Source organism: Colossoma macropomum, unplaced genomic scaffold, assembly GCF_904425465.1.
Source record: "Colossoma macropomum unplaced genomic scaffold, Colossoma_macropomum, whole genome shotgun sequence".
NCBI lineage: Eukaryota > Metazoa > Chordata > Actinopteri > Characiformes > Serrasalmidae > Colossoma > Colossoma macropomum.
In genome coordinates this window covers 12,972,642-12,993,044 of record NW_023494804.1, presented here as the reverse complement: position 1 = coordinate 12,993,044, position 20,403 = coordinate 12,972,642, and the positions used below count along the sequence as shown (strand labels likewise).

Sequence of the window (20,403 nt, the reverse complement as noted above, 5' to 3'; positions counted from 1 at the left end):
TACATTCAGCCCGGTGCAGAAGGAAAGAAAGAAAAGAGAAGAATGAATTCAATGTCGCTGGACGGGCTCGCGTGTTATCCGCCCCCCTTCTTTTGAATTAATCCAGTGTTTCAGAGGCAGCTGCTGTACTGATGTAGCAGACACCTGGTGCAACACTGTTGGTTTAAAGAAGAGAGAAAGAAATCACATTTTCATGCAAGCCAGGTTAGCCTGAAAAGAACTGTTTGACAGTGTGGATGTAAGATCCAACTTGAGAGAGAGGGACAGAGAGGGAGAGGGAAAAAAGAGAGATAAAGAAAGTGAGAGAGAAGGAGAGACAGAGAGTACTTTCTAAATGTGTCAAGTGATCAGCTGTGGCACCACCTGGCAGGCCTTGCCCATTTTAAAATTTCAAGTGGAAATTTGCATGACGCAGCAGATGCCAAATTTGAAAAGAAAGAAAGAAAGGGCTACAACATCATGGGCATCTGACAATTGAATCGCCTTTTCATGCATTCACAGCCTTCCTCCGAGATCTGCATGTGATTTGGCCCCCTCGCAGATGTGACTATAGTTAATCTATACTTAGCAGACGGGAGGAGAGTGGGGGGAGGCGGCATCAACATACAACTCATTGTGCCTGAAACTGACCCCATTCAGGGTCATTTGGCATGTGACACCACTTGAGGCGGGGCTAAATGGCCCCGTGGAATCAGGCACACAAGGGCCATAAAAATGCCAACCCTCTATTCCCCTGGGGTAGGGAGGTGCTTGCTGGCCTCTTGACACACACTGGCAAGCCCAGGGCAGGAGGAGACAAAGGGAGGGCCGTTCTATATGGGCTGCCGAGGCTGGAGGAGAGAGAATGTTAGTGGCCGAAAATGAAGGGAGCTAAGGTGGCCCCCTCATTGGTGAAGCTGGGAGAAGGGCTCCCAGATGGCAGACGGAGGCGAGTGTGTGTGCCACGGCTGGTTGGGGCCCGCATTGGGGCGGTTTCCCTCACACCCGTTGGTCATCAATCACCACTGACCCCCCAAACTCCAACCGATTCCACTTACTCACTTCAGTATGGCCTGAACTGAAATGGCCGTTTCAGATGTGATTAAGAGAAACAAAAGTACTGGAAATCACATTTGCCAGGGATTCCCCAATGTTTTTATTTGTTTCTAATCCTAATTGTTTTAGTGGTTCCCATAAGCCAATGGCAGAGCCCTATTTGATATTTGTATTTTAGAGAATATAGCTACACATGGCAAACTTAAAAGTTGATGTGAACATAAATCAATGCATACTTCTGTACTGTGTACTTCTAAGTGAAACAAGGTATTAAGGAGGGTCTCTGAGCAATTTGGCTTGATGATAAGTAGGGGTGGTGGAACAGGGAGGTGAAAAATTATATTATTGGTTAATATTATTTTTATCCACCCACTGACACAGTGACCAAAAATCAGAATACATTTTAGAGGCAGATATTTGTCACAATATTTTAATGTAAGGTTTGTATTGTAAGATATAAAGTATTGTATGATATAAAGCATGATTCATCATATCGTAAGACCAGGGACATGAACTAAGCAGGCAAAAAGAATGTATTTTGAATTCAGGTTGACCTTTAAAATACATTAGGGCCTTATATGTTTGGGCAAAAGAATCTTAAAAGTACCATAAAATACCTTGATTATATGATATGCTAAACTGCCAATTACTTGTAAGTTCTACAATAAAAAAATTACCATTTCTGTATTTCAAGTTACTCTAACAAGTACTCTCTCAGCTTTGAGCATGTAAAAGTGGGTAATTCTACAGACAGCTAGTTTAACCTTTTTGACAAAAGGCCGTTAATGACAGTAAAAATAATGTCTTTGCAGATATTTCAAATGACTTTTGGACCGTTGTAATTTTCCCCACTTCAAAGTAGTTTCACTGCAGACATTTAAACCATTTGTTAAGATCTCAAACCCGCTGACGTAAGTTGTGGATAATGCCCATGTGTCCCCTCTACAGTAGTAGCTTAAAAAGTGCTTAAATGAAATTAGATTTAAATAGCAGATACAGAACCATTCTTAAATATATTTAAATTTATTTAATCTTTAATTGGCTCTCATACTATTTCTCAGTTCAAATTGGTACATCCACCCACAAAAAAGAAAAGTCAACCAAGGCATAAAAGACAATGAGATACATGAGCATTTTAATCAAGATTTTAATGAAAAGATTCTAAAATGGAATTCTTGTAGCTGTACATTAAGACTGTAAAGACCATGAATGCTGAGATGAGATCACCTCTGTACAACATTTTTCTATACACGACAGAATTCGAGCTGCAAGCTTCATGTAGCTCTGCCCTGAATACAAGCTCTCTGAGGAACTGAAACGTGAAACCAAGGTGTTGTCAGCAAGCCATGTTCAAGGCTAAAAAACCAAAAAGACATTAATGTAAATTTTAAATTACCAAGATAACTTGCGTTCGGCCATTCTGAGGTACGCAAACCCTTAAAAGGGAGAGGTTAGGTCAGACTGTTCTTTGGGTTGTTCCATCAATGTAGCTGGACAATATTGACGTCTCCTCTGTTAAGATGGATGGATACATTCCTTCAGGTCCATAAAGCCATGAGCAGAAATATTAGAGGCATATGAAGACACTGGAATGGGCAGGACGTGGCTAGAAGACACTGAAAGGAGGTGGGCATATTGGCTGTACGAACAGGCAAAAGGCAGCAGGAATACAGCATTAGGTGCAATATGGCCTTGAGCAGAAACACATGGAAAAGGCCCACCTGCTATGCAGATACTTGCAAAGCTGGCTTTGGTTTAGTTAGGGGTTGGTTTGGTAACTCAAGGTCCAAGTGGTGGGCTAACAATCAGTAACATAAGACTATTTTCACAATGAGTACTACACAGGAAATGAACGCAGTCCTGTTGACAGACTACGTGTTATAGCAGCAAATGAAAGGTCATTCTTCTTCAGTCCCTAATCTTTGAGTTCACTTAAAGCTTCACCGATAAGCTTAGTTTATGAAACAGTTAGGGTAACTAAATTCTTGCAGATCTTTAAAAGGGACCTCACTGACAACATGAAAAGTGCATATCGTAAAGCTTAAAATTATTCCATCTGTAATGACGCGACATGTCTGCATGCCACTTTTACTGCCTGTGGAGGTGTAGAAGGTAAGCATAGAAGTGTTCATTCTTACAAAAGCTTTGGTTTTGTTGGTCATTTGTAAAAAAACAAAAATAAATAAAACACCAACCCCCAAAGAAAGGAGGGGGGGAGGAATTAATTAGGAGCCTTGAACCATGATAGCATGACAACACCTCTGCTTTCAGTAAAAACACGAACACGTTTGCCGGTTACACAATTCTAAAAAAAGGTCCCGCACTGTACTGACAGACAGAAGCATACAGACTTGAAAAAAAAATTCAAATTGAAGAAAACAGCCTTCAAGTGTTCAGTACAGGAAGGAAAACACAAACATAAAAATATGATCCAGAGTACATGCATGCTTTGAGTGAGAGAAGGAATAGGAGGAAAAGAAAAAAAAATAATAATTACCACCACCTATCCTATCCACCCTTTAATATGAACACTTCATGGGACCACTACATTCCTCACGCCTACATCTTCACAGGTTTCAAAAACAATGGTTCGCTTTGTGTCATTTTATTCTCAGCGTATTCAAAAACAATAAAATTAGAAGACCCTGAAAACACCTCGTCTCACCCAAAGTGAACCCTTTAGCAAAAGTGAAAACAGGATCAAAAATAAATACATTCATCACTGACAAAAGACATTTGATAAAAAAAAGTGAACACTGTCAATAAGTGTTTGCACCAATGTGGCTGGAGGAGAGGCCAGTTAGACTTAAGTTTCTTCTTTTCACAGACAGCAGGCAGGTCAGAAAAACAAAACAAAAACAAACCAAACATGTGACTAAACAAGACACAACTAAACAACATGTACAATCCTAAATGGCTCACTCTGAGGTAAATGATGTTTGTGTAGTTTGTATACAATTATTTACACCTTTAAAAGCAGCAGACTAACAAATACATCCAGTACATCCAAAGATATGATTTGTAAATGTAATGCGTTAACCCTAATCTCCCCATCACTCCCACGGCACATTATGCAGAGAGTGGTTGGACATGAAATCAAAGATCTAGCAGCTAAGACAGTTTTAACAAAAATCTCTAAAGCCATTCTGAAACATGCAGCTTCTTCTATAAGGTAAGCCACGTAAATAAGACTTGAAGGTTTTTTTTTTTTCTCTAAAAGAAGTGCACTTGAAAAGAAGTGCATTCAAACTGGCCTCTCCTCTCCTGAGGTCTGAGACTGTAAGAGTATATGTAAACAATGAGATATACACAAGTATCGTTATGTCAGACAAGCTGTCAATCATTCAAAAATGTGCTTTGGTTTAGAAAATAGTCTGAAAATTTGGGTATGAGCTTATCTTATTCATTTATACACTTTATGCTTACTACTATTCTTTTTCTCCTTTTGTTCTAAAACACTCTGGAACTTAAAAGTTAAGCTTTCATGTACATCTCTGGCTTTTTTTCTCTTTTCTTTTTTTTTCATTTTTTTCTATTTTTCTGAAGGCGTTGTTTGAAATGGGAACACACTCTCTTAAAATCTATTTCATAGGAAACTAGTGTTTTGCTTTTTGTCATTAAAATACAGAAATTGACACAGTATTGACACAGTCTTACAAATGTAGTTGAAAGTTCCGCATGTCAAAATATGCAGAACTGTCCCTGAAGTTTGAAGTAGAAACATTATTGTCACAGTTTGAAACTTAGTCATCCTTTCGCTGATCTTTTCAGTTCATTTCGGCTATAGCTCCAAATGTTCGAATCGAGAAGAAAAACACCTCGCCATGCAACACACCTCTTTTCTCTTACACTGATGCTGTGTTGGTTAAGTGCTGAAACATACACAAGAGATCAATGTCGCCTTTTTCCTGGAATCCTGTGTGGTGTACATAAGAGACAAGGAGGACAAAATTAAGTCTCCCTGAGTTCGTGATACGAGTACATCAACACTGGAGTGCACCCAGACATTTCGAAACAATTCAGTTTCCATGAGACATTGAATTGAATGAGGCAGATACAATTTTTGCCGATGCACTTGATAACCATTAAAGTAATAAGACTTTGGACCTCTTTCAAACTACTAGTGTCCATATTACAATGTGAGAAAAAAATTACATGACAAGCTATTCTGTCGTAAAAAAGGCCAGAAAAATATAGGGCAGCACATATCTACTGATAGAGGCAGGAATGTGAGCTATAATTTTCTGCCAAAAAGAACCTGAAGTGTCTCCAGTGTAAAAACATTGATAAGGTTAGACAGTCTCTGAACAGGTGGGCTTAGAGACAAAAGAATTCCAGGAAAAAGAAGGTCAGTTAACAGTATTTGATAGTTTAAAATGACTATAGCTGTACCGCAGAGGCATCAATAACTACTCAAACTGGACTACAGAGTAAGAACCAGAACAAATGGAACCAAAAAGGAATGCCATTAAGACTTGCATTAAGAAGGCCTAAGAGTTAAACATGGAATGTGATATACCAGAATTGGCTTTAAAATAAGCTAATCTGTAATGAGTTATGGAATACATGGCATCAACAAGTTCACCAGTGAAGTACGAATACTTCTTTCAGTGTACTGATAATGTAACATTGACCCAAAGTCAGTAACCCAAGACAACTACCAGCATTTTTGAATAACCTCTATGCATTCTCTGATCCATGCAAAGAATTTATACAATACTTAGTCAACCGATTAAATGTCGTCAGTTCTTGTGTGATCCACTCAACTCGGCTGGGCATCTGTGTGACCCAAGAGCTTTTCTACAGATGGCAGAGGCAATCCAGTGCATCGATTCCTCATTGAATGAGCTTCCCAACTATGGTGGACATGTTTTTTAACCCTACAACATCCTACTCACTTACTTTTTTCTTTTTTTTGGTCTGAACTAAAATAAATTAGTCTTCTTGAAGTCCTTCAACAAAAGTTCTCTTGACGACAAAAAAAGCAAGTCAGACACTCAAGAGAAACTACTGTAAACTTCAAAAATGGAAAGCCACCGGCCCACCAATCAGCAGAAGTTTTACAAAAGAAGTTCATTGGTTTTTAGTACAATGTCCAGTATAAACTAACATTCCCACAATACTCTTTGTTGAGAACCACAGAAGTTTTTTAATAATACCTTTCTCCTGCAATGATATTTTTCCATATTTACTCTAAGAACTTTGGTAGGGATATTCTACAGGATTTTTTTGTTGGAAAGCCATTATTCTCCTCAATATTCATTTTCTCTTTGGATTTCACTGACATAAACCTTTCAATACCTTAAATACATGCGTCCAACAAGCTAATTTCTACTTTAATATGTTTAAAACTTTGTAAAACTTAAAACCTTTGTTGAGAGATGGGCAGGTTAGAAGTATTCAGAAAGCCTCAGCAAACTTTATACATCTATATTCAGAAACCCCCATATTTCCATCAATGAATGTATTGTTCTTTTGAATTAAGAGGTAGAAATGTGACAAGACTATAAAATTAGGCTTGTCTTTTCAGTGAAGGGCAAAGTTAAACAGACAAAACTAAAGAAAAGGGAAAAAAAAAAAACAAAACAAAAAAAACAGTACCGACAGAATTTAGAAGTTTAACATTCACTAAAACAAACCCTACCCAACCCATCACCCAAGTCACCTCACCTTTCTGACTCACCCCAAAGAAATATCAAAAGGACTTCCAGTTTAAATATTCACAGAAGTATAACAATAAGTTATCTATAAAACAAGTACCGTTCATTTTGGCTTTTCTTTGAGAGTAAACCCCTACATACTATATGAGTAAACGATACAGCTTTAATGGACACCTATGACCACACATGTCCATGACCCCACTTGCCCATGTTCAGGTGCGGAACAAACACAGCAGATATATTTGACTGCACCTGCCTGATAAGTGAGTGGCCCATCATTCATCCATCATTCATCTTAAAGGCTACTACAAAGCCTCCTCATAACTACTGGTTTCATGCAGCAATTATAACTGAAGCTGTATCAAACTGAGGAATTTGCGTGCATGTCCCAAAATGCCTCAAGATACTGTAGAACGAAAGCTTTGTTGGACCCTGCTTCACATCTACTACTAGGGAATAGCCAACGGGCACATGGTACAGAGTAAAATCTTGCAAATTTGTTTGGTTGAATGCACAAAGCTTTTATGAAACACCACTACAGACAGCACTTTGCATGCCTTGCAACATTTTCTTTGAGACTCTTAAAAACCCTCATTTGTCATACTCAATAAATTTAAATCTTTTGAATTCAAATGAAAATTTAAGACATTAAAACATTGTGATGTATTTTCAGATTACTGAACCCCTTATTCGAAAGACCAAAGGAAGAGAAGTGGTGTATTCTTGGGATAGCCAAATGACAATTATTTGAAGTGGACCAAGACATGAAACCAGTGCAAAGACTGGTTAATAATGGTCTGGTAATGCCAAGGAATCTTGAAACAGCATCAGTACCCCAATTATACATTCACAGCAATAAAGTAAAAACAAAAAAAGAAAAAACAAACAAAAAAAAGTTACATACCAATATTTGAGGAAGGTTGCCCTTTTAACCATTAGGGCTTTCATGTTTTGAACTGCTACTCCTGTTAGTCAAGGCAGGAGCGAAACTTCCTTTGGGGTCGCCCACTCATAGCCATCATCTTCACAGAAAAGAGGTGTGCGTTGTATTGAAATCTTTTTGCTGAAGAAGATTCTCCTGTCCAGAGCGTCTTTGGCTTATGATGGGGAGGTATGCATTCGCAAGTGGCTGATGAGGTTGCGCTGCTGGGTGAACTTGCCGCCACAGAGCTGACATTCATAGGGCTTCTCCCCCGAGTGGACCCGCATGTGCTCCGTGAGGCGGTACTGTCGTGTAAAGCGCATGCCGCACTCCTCACAGGCAAAGGGCTTCAGGCCCAGGTGGCTGCGCATGTGGCGCGTCATGGTGCCACGTTGGGTAAACATCTTGCCGCAGATGTTGCAGGGGAAGGGTCGTGTGAGCCAGTGGGTCTTCTCATGCTGCCGCAGCGTGGCCGGATCCTTGTAGCTCTTATTGCACACTGTGCAGCAAAAGCGGCGTGACTCTGCCCCATGCGCTTGCACTGTCTGGGATGACAAGTCCTCGGCCTCGGCCTCATCTTCCTTTGGATAGCCATCGTCCTCCTCCTCTTTGATGTACAGCTCTTCTTCCGTGTGGGTCTCCACATGGGCGTTCAGTTCTTCCGAGCTGGGAAAGCCTTTACCACAGGGAATACACACGTAAAGGTTGTCACCAAGGGCAGGCTCAAAGCCCTCCTGGCGGTACACATAGTTGGCGCTGTTGCGGCCACCTTCGCTCTCACTTTGGCCGCTTTCCTCACTCTGTTCCTGGCCGTTCTCCAGGCCTTCATCTTCCTCTTTACACTGGAAGGACAGATCAGAGTTGACCTTTCCCCCACCTGCCACATTCAGCCTCTTGGTGACACCATTGGGCAGACTGGCTCGCTCTGCATCTTCACCTTTGTGGCTCTCGCCCTTGGCTTGCCGCCTTGGCCGTGATGTCTGACGGGAGCTTTTGACGGGGTCAGGGTCTGGAGGGTGCTGGCTCTCCTCACATTCTCCCCCTTCACCTACATCCATAGGCTCACCACCGGTGAGGTTCTGCGGGTTCGTGGTTATCTCATCAAACGAGGCACTGTTGGCTGTGGATTCTGAGGCAGACTGAGGTGATTCTTGTGGGATGCTGCTGGGACTGACTTCTTCAGTGGCTGTGCTCCCTGAAGGGCTTTTCTTGGAGAGATCCAGGCCAAGCTCCAGGAGGCCACCACTGCTGTTAATGGGGCCACTGCTCCCATTCTTACTTGTAGAAGGACTAAGAGAATTAGCTGAGGTTGCGCAATGGGCATTCCCGGCAAAAACCTCTTCCTCCGATAACTCGTCTTTAAGTACCTCCTCTTGCCTCTTTGTTTTTTCACTATCTTTAAACCCTGAAATTTGGTTTGGGGTGACGGGTGTAGAGGACAACCTTTGGTTCCTGGAAGTTCTTCCATTGGTAGGGGTTGTAGGTTTGCTGTGGAGGGATCTTCCATTGCGTTTCAGCTTCTTTCTGCAGAGAGCAGCCAGGTCATGCAGTTGGAGGTAGCTTGCTGCCGTCAGGAGGGCATTAAAATTGTGGTCGCTGACCTGATCCGATGACAAAAGCTTGCCAGTATAAATGAAGTCCAGTACCTGCCGAAATATCGACGGGTTGACCATATCTGTGTCGAGGTTAATTAAGTTGTCGTGAAGGATGAGGGACTTGAAGTAGATACTGCTGGCTGCCAGGATGTTTTTGTGTGCCCGGAAGAGGGCATTTTCTACTACTATAATGACATCACACAGATAACCTTTGGCTCTTTGTTGGTTCAGCTGCAGCAGCAATTGTTTGGCATGATTTGGCAATTCCATTTCCATCCTCTTTTTCTGCACCTGCAAACCTGAAAGGGTACAAATAACCAGGAGAACTTAGCATACTGTTCATTTCGTGCAAAGTACAAAATGCTTCACTGAATGTGAATTCTCAATTAAACTAAATTCTTTGTTCATTTATTCAGAGTCATTTACTCTCACCACTTTAAGCTGAGGTATGGAAAAAAGACCTAGAACAATGCCAATAAATTTCTCAGGAATCCCATGACCCTAACAAACTTTTAAAACCTGCATTGCTAAAAACACTGTGTGCTTCCATTCACTATGAATCAAGGGTCACTCTCTTTTACTGGCTCAAAAAGCAGCATCATGTTTTTAAATGCTGACAAACACCAGTCCAAGCACAAAGCAGACAGGAAACTAAAGGTCTGAAGAGTATTTTTTTTTCTTCTGAGCCTTCTTAACGTTCCTGCCACCAGCCATTAATGCCAGCCTCCAGGGTTAGTCTCTTTGTTGCAAGATGGGGGTTGGGGGGAGGGAGGCCAGTGGATGTTTCTGACTCGCTTGCATGAAGGACAACATGAAACTCGAGCCAGAGGGATCACCAAGGGTGTGGTGGGAACAGGTAAACCAGCAGCCCTTCCACTGGATAAGCAGGCCCTGGCTTGCAACAGAATCTTTGCAATGCATAAGATAAAGGTTTTGTCATTCAGCAACAGTGTCATTAGTGATGGTGAAATCTTTACAAAATACCTAAAAGCACTGTATTGTCTGATCAATGACAAGACTTGCCCCGGGTAACTAGGAGGTTACTATTAGGCTCATGTCAGTAGAATCTACAATTCATTTAGGTCTCCTTATGACATTAGAGATGCTTAAAATACTTTAAGTATCAAATCAAGCAAGCAAATTCATATCCCATTTATGAAAGCCATCAGAAGCACCCACTGAAATCCTGGAAAAAACCATAAATATGTGGTGGTGGTGGCTGTGAAGGGGTGGGTAGATAAAGGCCAACGAGAACCTTATTATCATTAGGGTGCCAGCCTTGTTTGTGTGCATTATGATGTGAGCTCAAATCAGCTGTTCCACAGAGGTCTGCTGTACTATAAATAGCTTATTCATGGGGTCAGCATACACCCAAGACTAAACCAATAATAATAATAATTTTATTATGATCTTGCCAAAAGCTTTCATAATTATGTGAATAAAGAGAAAAATGCATACACTGTTAACAGAAATTAACTTCTCATTCTCAGTTTCACTGGGTTATTACATTTGCATCAAATTCATGAATTAAAAAAATCCAGGCAGACTCTAGGCTTTAGAACTTTGCTGTGTTTATGTTTGAGTAATTCACCAGTCTAGATCAATGCTAATTACATTATTTAAAAGAGAGATTGTCTAAATAGATTCCTTGTGACACCAGCCCTAACACTTTGACTGGGTTTAGTATTATCATCTCTCTGAAAACCTTTTTCGGCCTTGGAGCAGCACTGCCCACAGAAGTTTAAGGATTTTACAGAAAAACCACATCTGTTTGAACAAACCTCTATATCACACCGCACCCATAGCCCACAAAAGAAAACCCACTGGCTAGGAAAAAAAGCCAAAGGCAAAAAAAAGTTACAGAAAAGCATTTATCTGAGTTGTACACAGGGGTTGATAAGATGCTTCTGACCCTCTTTATTGCTCTGCAGACATTCCTTTCCCTCCTCAAAAATGAACAGGCCTGCGCCAGCACAGATGAAACAACTGGTCTAATCAGAGAGATTGCTGCCTGGAAAGGCAAGCCAAAGTGCAGAAGAGGGGGGCCAGTAACAACACTGGTAAACAAGTCTGGCAAGGAATGTGATTAGCCTAGTAAACAACTTTATCCAATGCCACATACCCCTAAGGACTTTATTTTATTGTCTTTGTTATAACCTACTAGTGTAACTCTTAGGAAAGATGGCGCTGGCAGCAGAAATACAGCCAACATATTTACTGTGGGCTCTTATAAGACAAAACTGACTGCCCCGTTGCATTATTTCTGAGCAAGCAATAACAAGCACAATACATGCTGGGCTGTTGCCTTGTTACTAAAAGAAATATAAAGTCAGCTTTAACACCAAAATAATGGAACCATGGCTATTAGAGCCAATGTAATAACACTGTATGAGAATTTGTCTCACACGGTCATCTTTCCTCTCAAAATATACAAGCTATCCTGTATGTTTAATTACCCAAATCATTTGAGGTAAAAACTTCAGCCAAGCCAGGGTACTGTTTATTGAAATCTTAATAACTAGTGGAAATTCAAAGACCACCATGGTCATGGTCATCAGTGTTTCTCTAGTGTTTTACCTTCAAGATGCACCTAAATGTCAGTTTTTTCATGTCAGGAATACTCCTTTAATCAAAATGCCACCTTGAACCATACAATTTCAAAGACACATTATCTCAAGAACATAAGAGCCTTCCTTTACTGCCCAAACCTATTTTCATTCATAAATGACATAACATGCCCAACACATGAAAAAGACAAGGATGAAACAAACCCTGTCAATTCAGGTATATAGAGTATACCATTAAAAAGCCAAATCCTCACAAAATTGAATACCACTCATAAGGTTGACTGACGACTATGGTCATAGCCTCTGCCAGCTCTGTTACTAACCAATTAATGCAACTTACTTGCAATAAATAGCGCTTACCTCATTCTCCGAATCATTATTGTACTTTACAGATAAAATGAAATAAAAAAAATATACCCTTTAATATGCATCTTGTCTAGCACAGTGAAGTCACTGTTTTTCTTTGGACAAGTATCTCCAAAAAAGTAACTTTACAAGAGCTCTGTAATGCTCTTTTAATGTAAGTCAGTGTAAAGAGATTTTATTCCAAGTGATTTTAGAGCATCTCAATTAGTCCATTAATCAGGATATTTTCACACAACGGAAAGAACAGCTTGTGTGTTGAAATGATGTAGAAAAACAACAAAAATGGAGATTCATGTTTTTTTGGACAGTGACTAATATTAGTGATAATTGTATTTTTTGACAATTCTAGTCCAGGTGGATATAGTTGTAATTTCTACACAGTTTCCAAATTGTTCATGCATCGTCAACAGCAGTTACATAAATAAAAACTTGTCTGCCATTGGCATGGGCCCACAATTCCCATATTGATGCATCCTTAAAATTTTAGAACATAATGTGGACAGACATCCATGCCATAAAACAGCATGTCAACACTGAGGCACAATGTATTATGTTTTTGCAGTCACAGCACCTCTTATTTAGAGAAGCTGTCTACTCCACAACAAACACGCAAAGTATGTAGGGCAAGATTTCAGACCCAAGTTACTACCTTAAAGCAACACAACTCCTGCACAAAATATATTTGCACGCATCTGGCTTCACAGGTATGAAATCAGTAAAGAAGGATGTAAGCCAAACAGTGTTAAAACATCTGACGATTAGTTACACTTGATTTTCAGTGACAGCCTAACTACTGGGTTCTGTAACTGCATGAACTCAGAGAATCAACTGAAAGGTATTTGATCATGGATAAGTCCCTTTCAATCCATGAAGCAAAACTGCACAGCATAAATTCAAGCTGTCCAGGGGGACACCAACATCTTCGGGCGTTTTCCCAGAGAGCCAGCGGCACATCCATTTGATAGAGCTTACAGAAGATCTTTAGGAGGACGTTTTTATCTTGTCCTTGTTGATCTCGCTTTACACATCACTTCTTCTACCACTACCATCCATGAATTCAGGCTTTTTTCATGACCAGAAAATATCAAATATGTACGTCAATTTGAAACCACATTCACGGAGTGACTTTGCAACTGTGGGCCCTGTCCAAAACGAGCAACGATCTAGAATCAGGTTGTGTCTTTCACAGGCTGGATGACTACAACCACCTGCCCAGCATCTTCTTTCTTTGAGATGCTTGTTAAATATGGACCAATATGTGCACCCCACCAGTATGAAACCGTATGCACTGAATAAGTATATGTAAGATTAAAAAAACCCTTTCGGTTCCTCTCATTCAGGAAAACTGTCCCATTACAAGAGCTACTACCTTACCTATGTGCAGCAGATCGGTGCAGAGCCCACTGTAAAACAACCCATCCCCCATCCACTAAAACGGATGAGATAAAAGGTTCATTCAAGCAATCCAATCACGTTCCGTACGAAAAAATTAAAACTCCGATTACGACAAGCTGTGTAATAACGTATCCTTTCAACATGCGACTCAGTACAGTCCTTTACAGGGAATGCACCCCCCCCCCACAAACACAAACAAGCCAACGTATAAAAACTCCCAGCAACACGAGTTAGAACAGCTCAAGAAAGCACAAAAGGGAGAAAACAAGGGGAAACTAAGTGCCTAAACCACGCCGCCCCATTGATAAGGTTTTCAGGCACGAGGTTAAAAATGCCCAACAGTGGCAGGTTGCTATTCCAGCCTGAAACTAACACCGAATCAAAAGCGAACCTCCACAATACACCAAACAAAATCTTAGCTGTGATTTTTTGCAAGTCCCTTACAGCGCAGAGAAAAAAGAAACGCGTAAAGGCGACCAAACAAAGACTTTTTTCTACGTATTTTCTCTTTCCACAATTATTGCAAACGGTGGTCTTGTGTCCATGTAAATATGAGGGGGAAATACATGACACAGTTCGTGGTACTCGTGTCAGCATTCGCTAACCAATATCATACGTTGCTTCGAAAAGCCTCATGCATAAATAGCAGAAAAGAGACAGGAGTATTTCATGAGAAAAACACACACAGACAGAGGACCGCCATCTATATAAAAGCGACAATACGCCAGGTTTGCCCAGGCACTTTAGCCCCCCCAGCACTATATTTGTTTTTTAAAGTAAAATATAAGACCCCCTGCTTAAAACGCTTTCACTTGGAATACGTTGTGAATTACTTCCCGACGCAGCGGTGGTTTAGCTTCCGAGCTGAAAGACCGACCCGCTGCTCGGGCACGCTGCCGCTGCCAAGCTAGGCTGTTAGCAGCGACCTGAACAAGAGAAGCCCCTGTGGGCACACGACGAGACCAACGCGCTGGAGCAGCCTGTCTTTCTTTCAAGAAGCAGACTGACCCCAAAACCCTCTCGCAGAAACATAAACTCGCGGCCGTCACATCGGAGCGGTTACAAATTCAGTAAAACATATACCGCGCTAGTGATAAAAGAACATATACCTTAATAAATCGACCGAAGCTCTTCAAACAGCCATCCTGTTTTCTCATCTCACAGCTTTCCGAGCGCCATCTTGCAAGCTTGTGACGTGAAAAATCCTCACCCCTGACCCAAATTTGAATAAAAGCCAGCAAAAGAGGGGGTGAAAAGGGGAGAAAAATGCCTCTGCCAGCCAGGAGCCACGAATTCGCTCGGGTTATTCTGGGTTAGAACAGCATGTCGTATTCGCCACGATTACTGTGCAGGCTATTGCTGAGACGCTGCCCGTTCTCCTATCTCGAATATTATAAAGTTAAATAATACAGCAAGATAAACTGAATAGGAGCAAATAATGTAACTATTTATGTCGTTCTGTCCTTTGGTAATTGTTATGTTAGGATAGCCACTGAGAGTCGAGTTTCCATGCTGGCCATACTAGCGAGTTAGGACTACTTTTAGAGTGTATTTATTCACAGACAGCTAAATAACCTGCATGCAAACGTGTAGTTGCAGTCATCGTTGTTCACTGTCTCCACCCAACACTGATTTCTGTCTGCAGTACGACACATACAAAAACTACTGAACAAGGTATTGAGTTTTATTTAGAAGTGGCATCTGTTCATGTTAATCTACTATTCAAATAAAAATGTTTTACAATAAGGTATATAAAAATACTTTGTTATTTACAATAAAACACACTTCTTACAGTTCTTTATGTATTTTATGTTTATGTCGGCCAGGGTAAAAACAGTACAGGAGACATCCATACATTTATATTTTTTTTGAGCAATATTCAGAATTGTATGCATAAATTCACACTGTTTAATATTTTTAATACATACAGTTTGTGATAACATCTTGATTTTCTAAGGGAAAACTAGTTAACACATGCTCTAGAGAGAGCACACTTAAATCTGGGATCTTTTTTAGTGTACAGTCTCTACTTATTTGCCCTAACTTGCACAGACCACATCTTACGTTTTACTTAACCCCAATTTGTTAAATTCAGAAAATAAACAGAAGTTGTGTATTGAAAGTGTTCAGACGTTTGTTCTCTGTAGAGGGTGTGTACTTGTTTAGAAAATCAGCAAAAAGTGTAATTTGACCAGGGGTGCCAAACTTTTACATATTACTGTATATAGTGTATGATTCTCTTAACTAAAATAAATGCGTATAAGGCATTAAAGTACACAATTCTGCCAAAGCATCCATGAATGGGCCCATGACCAAAGTCTTTAGTTAATAATGTTAGTAATGTTTCCCTGTGCCAATATTGGTGTGTCCATGCAGTACACGGTTTGATGTTTTCCCTGCTCTAACAAACCTGATCCAACTTGTTAGCTAATTACTTCCTAAACAGAATCATGTGTGCTTGTGCAGGGGTTCACCAGGAAGAGAAAAACTGTTTCAGATAAATGAGTGTCTGCTTTGCCACTCTGTTCAGAAATACTGGTTGGTGTTTTAATGGTGTTGTTAGAGGCAAGATTTGATGCTGTGTACTTATGTGCCACCTACAGGCCATCATTAGAAAGTCGTACCCTGTGGGACATACATGAACATCTACTTCTACTGCTTGGTATAATTGTGTGCTAGCCAGAGCTGTACATATTAAATTATATCAATACAGGAAAATACACATGTAATAATAATAATAATAATAATAATAATCAGTCAGTAGTTTGGGATACTGTGATGTCACTGTTGAAAACACATTTTAGACATTTAGTTTAGATGTGGACTTCTAAGCCGCTTATCCTTTTGGGTCGCAGAGGGAGCTTGAGCCTATCCCAGCAGTCATTGGGTGGAAGGCAGGATACACCCTGGACAGGTCATCAATCCATCGCAGGGCCAGCTTTGAACAGTTGTACATAAATAGAATCATAATAATTTTCATTATGACAAACAGACATATTTGCATCAAAACAATGGAATATAACTGCTCACCAGGTGGCCATGAGGGACAGAGATACAGTCTCACTTCCTGCTCCAAAACTCGTGATATGTACAAATTTTTCAACTTCACTTTAAATTTAGTCAAAAAGATCTTTAAAAAAATACAAACTGAACCAATGCAATTTGTTCAATTCTTATGTCAGAGACTCTCCACGGTTTCTGTCTTCAGTTGCTGTTTACTCACATTTCCTCAAATGGCCATTATGAATTATACATACATACATACATACATACATCATCTAAACCACTTATCCTTCTGTGTCGCGGTGGGGTGCTGGAGCCTATCCCAGCTGTCATTGGGCGGAAGGCAGGATACACCCTGGACAGGTCACCAGTCCATCGCAGGGCAGACAGGCAGACATATACATTCACACACATTCACACCTAGGGGCAATTTAGCATGTCCAATTGGCCTGACTACATGTCCTTGGACTGTGGGAGGAAACCGGAGTACCCCGAGGAAACCCACGCAGACAACATGCAAACTCCACACAGAAAGAACCCCGGTCGCCCGGCCAGGAATCGAACCCAGGCCCTTCTTGCTGTGAGGCGACAGCGCTACCCACTGCGCCACCGTGCCGCCCATTATGAATTATAAGTATTCTAATTATAATTGTAAGAATTATACACTGTAAAAAAATGGCTCATCAGATCAACCTAAAAAATTACTTCATGTGGTAACAAGCAATTAACTAGAGTTTTTCAACTCAAGAAATTACAATGATTGAAAGACTTTTTCATTCAAAGTATTTATTTAGGTTGAATAAAACTAGTTAATTTACTTGTTACCACATGAAGTAATGTTTTAGGTTGATCTGACAAGCCATTTTTACAGTGTATTGCAGGATTAAGGTAAAAAATACAACCCCATTTCCAAAATGTGGCCTGTGCAGTAGTTGGCATACATTCAATGTTTAATTTTTTTTCCGATGTGTTGAACTCATAAAAATAAATAAAAACTGTGCACTAAAATTTGCACAAAAATATCATATTTACATTTGTTATCTGTAGAGGATATGTTAACTTATTTTCACTTAGAAAATTAACAAAACATGTCAATTGAAAATGTTTAAAGAGCATATATTCAATTTTCAATGCCGTGATGTGCAAATCATTTAAATCCTATAATTAATTGAAAGTAGTACAAAGACAACATATTCAAATGTTGAAACTGAGAAATTATATTGTTTTTTGAACAATATATGCCCATTTTGAATTTGATTCCAGCAACACATTTTGAAGAGGTTGGGACAGGTCAACAAAGGACTGGTAAAGTTGGGCACATCTAATCTCAAAACGTTGTGCATCGTTTTGCTATGGTTTCCAAAATGGTGTGAAACAGTGTGCAAGGGACTTTGAGGTACATTTTTTGTACATAGTTGCAATGCTTTGGTATTATGTGTTCAATGCACCACGGTTTCTGTTTAAATAAACGTCTTGCTACATTTTGTCAGGGCTGTATGCAGCCCTGATGGAACATCTCACAACTAATTAGGTTAATTGGCAACACATCAGGAACATGATTGGGTATAAAAAGAGCATCCCAGACAGACTGAGTCTTTCAGAAGTAAAGATGGGGTTCACCACTGTGCAAAAACTATTGCAACAATTACATTTCTCACTGTAAAATAGCAAAGAACTTGAGGATTTCATCATCTATGGTACATAAAATTATTAAAAGGTTAAGAGAATCTGGAGAAATCTCTGTATGTAAGGGACAAGGCTGAAGACCAGTATTGGCTGGCCACAATCTTAAAGCCCCCAGTTGGCACTGCATTAAAAACAGACACGATTCTGTGGTGGAAATCACTGCATGGGCTCAGGAACATTTCCGAAAACCACTGTCTGTGAAGACAGTTTGTCACTGCACTTACAAATTGAAGTTAAAACTTTACCACGCAAAGAAGAAACAGGACCCAAAAATGCCGCCTTCTCTGGGCCTGAGGTGAAATGGAAAAGTGTCCTATGGTTCGACAAACCAAAATTTGAAATTCTTTTTGGAAATCGCGGACGCCATGTCCTCATGGCTAAAGAGGAGAGGGACCAACTAGCTTGTGCACAGTTCAAAAGCCAGCATCTGTGATAGTATGGGAGTGCATTAATGCACATGGCATGAGAGATTTGCACATCTGTGAAGGCACCATTAATGCTGAACAATATATATACAGGTTTTGCAGCAATATATGCTGCCATCCTGATGACGTCTTTGTCAGGGAAGGCCTTCCTTATTCCAGCATGACAATGCCAAACCACATTCTGCATGTATTACCACAGCATGGCTCTGTAGTAACAGATTCTGGGTGTTAAACTGGCCTGCCTGCTGTCCATATCTGTAACCCACTGAAAATATTTGCCATATTATGTAACAAAAAATACGACAAAGGAGACCCCAAACTGTTGAGCTGAAATCCTACATCAGGCAAGAATGGGAAACTATTTCACTTTCAAAACTACAGCAATTTTTGTGTTTTTCCAATGTGTTAAATTTAGCAAATAAATAGTAATTGTCCATTAAAAAGTGTGTTCTTTGTAGTGGATGTGTAATTATTTTCATGGAGAAAATCAACAAAACATTTGACCAGGGGCACCCAAACTTTTACCTACAAACTGTAAGCTATGTGAGAAATATATGCAGTTTCTAGTGCAAGATGATAATAATAGTTATGTTCTCCAAGGCTTTAGTGAGCATAAAGCTATGCTCAAATTCAATGTTAGTTATACTTTGTTGATCATACAAGGGAATTTTGTAATTTTGCTGTGGCCAGTGCGGAAGCAATAATTATGTGCGAAGAGTCATCTCAAGAATTTGTCTATTTGCTATAACAACTAGAAAGTGTCCTTACCACCACCTGCTGGACAAAACTGTTGTTTTCCATCTATTACAATGCCACACCCCTGCGAAGAAAGGAGAATTTTATGATAGTTAGAAACTGGAGTATCAAATATGTGTGGCCTATAAATAGGGGGAAAAGTGGCACAACCACAGTGGTTGTAACATAGGTGTTAAGCAAACTTATTGTGAATTAAGGCAAAGGTCTCTTCTACATGACTGTCATCAATAAATGTTACTTAACTGGACAAACCGGTGGTAGAAGAGACTGACAGGTTACGCAAGTACTGAAAAGACTGAAACCATTGGCTATAAAATCCACCCTAACCTTGTCCATTAAAATCCACTTTAAGATTCACATGTTGGCACAAATGAAAGGATATCACAATACGACCTAATGAAACTTAATGAAGGTGTGAATGGAACTGATGGATAGACTGTAAGATGTACAATTAAAAAAATAATTTCACAAAAAAACATGCTTAATTAAACCTAACAACAAGAAGCACTGTTACACTTTCTGTTGTTTTCGTGTAGCTTCGCTTTTTTGCTCTTTTTGTTTATACGTGTTCTATTTGCAAATTTTGTGAAGTACCATACAAATAAAGCAAAGCAGTAACATGCATAAGTATTCCAATATCACCTCTGAAAACAACAAAATAAGAAAGAAGAGAGGAAAGAAATGTTTTGGCATTAGATATCTGCACACAAAATGGCAAAAACGTCAGTCTGTTTTTCAAGAGGTCAATCTGTGAATTTCACAGAAATTCAGTTCCATCTCCCAGGAATGACGGCAGATTATTAGGCCTATAATAGGCCTACAGAGTACAGTTTTTCCTAATAGTAAAATACTAACACACAATGTAGGCCCTGTGGTAGAGTAGTGTGCAATAGTCAGAGAAGACACTTCATTTATTTTTCAGTAAAATAGAACATTTATTATTTTTTTAACTGAAAATTACACAGAAACAATGAAACATATCAAAATGTTCAA

The 20,403-nt window shown here is 39.8% G+C and overlaps 1 protein-coding gene across 1 annotated transcript; it reads right to left on the bottom strand.

The window, feature by feature from the left end:
* Positions 1 to 6,181: 6,181 nt before the first annotated feature.
* hic2 (hypermethylated in cancer 2) lies at positions 6,182 to 14,752 on the bottom strand. The gene is made up of 2 exons (XM_036595172.1): positions 14,650 to 14,752; positions 6,182 to 9,511 (listed from the first exon to the last, which is right to left on the bottom strand). The coding sequence occupies exon 2, from the start codon at positions 9,486 to 9,488 to the stop codon at positions 7,794 to 7,796; it is 1,695 nt and encodes a 564-aa protein (XP_036451065.1). The 5' UTR covers positions 9,489 to 9,511; positions 14,650 to 14,752; the 3' UTR covers positions 6,182 to 7,793.
* Between the last annotated feature and the right edge of the window lie 5,651 nt (positions 14,753 to 20,403).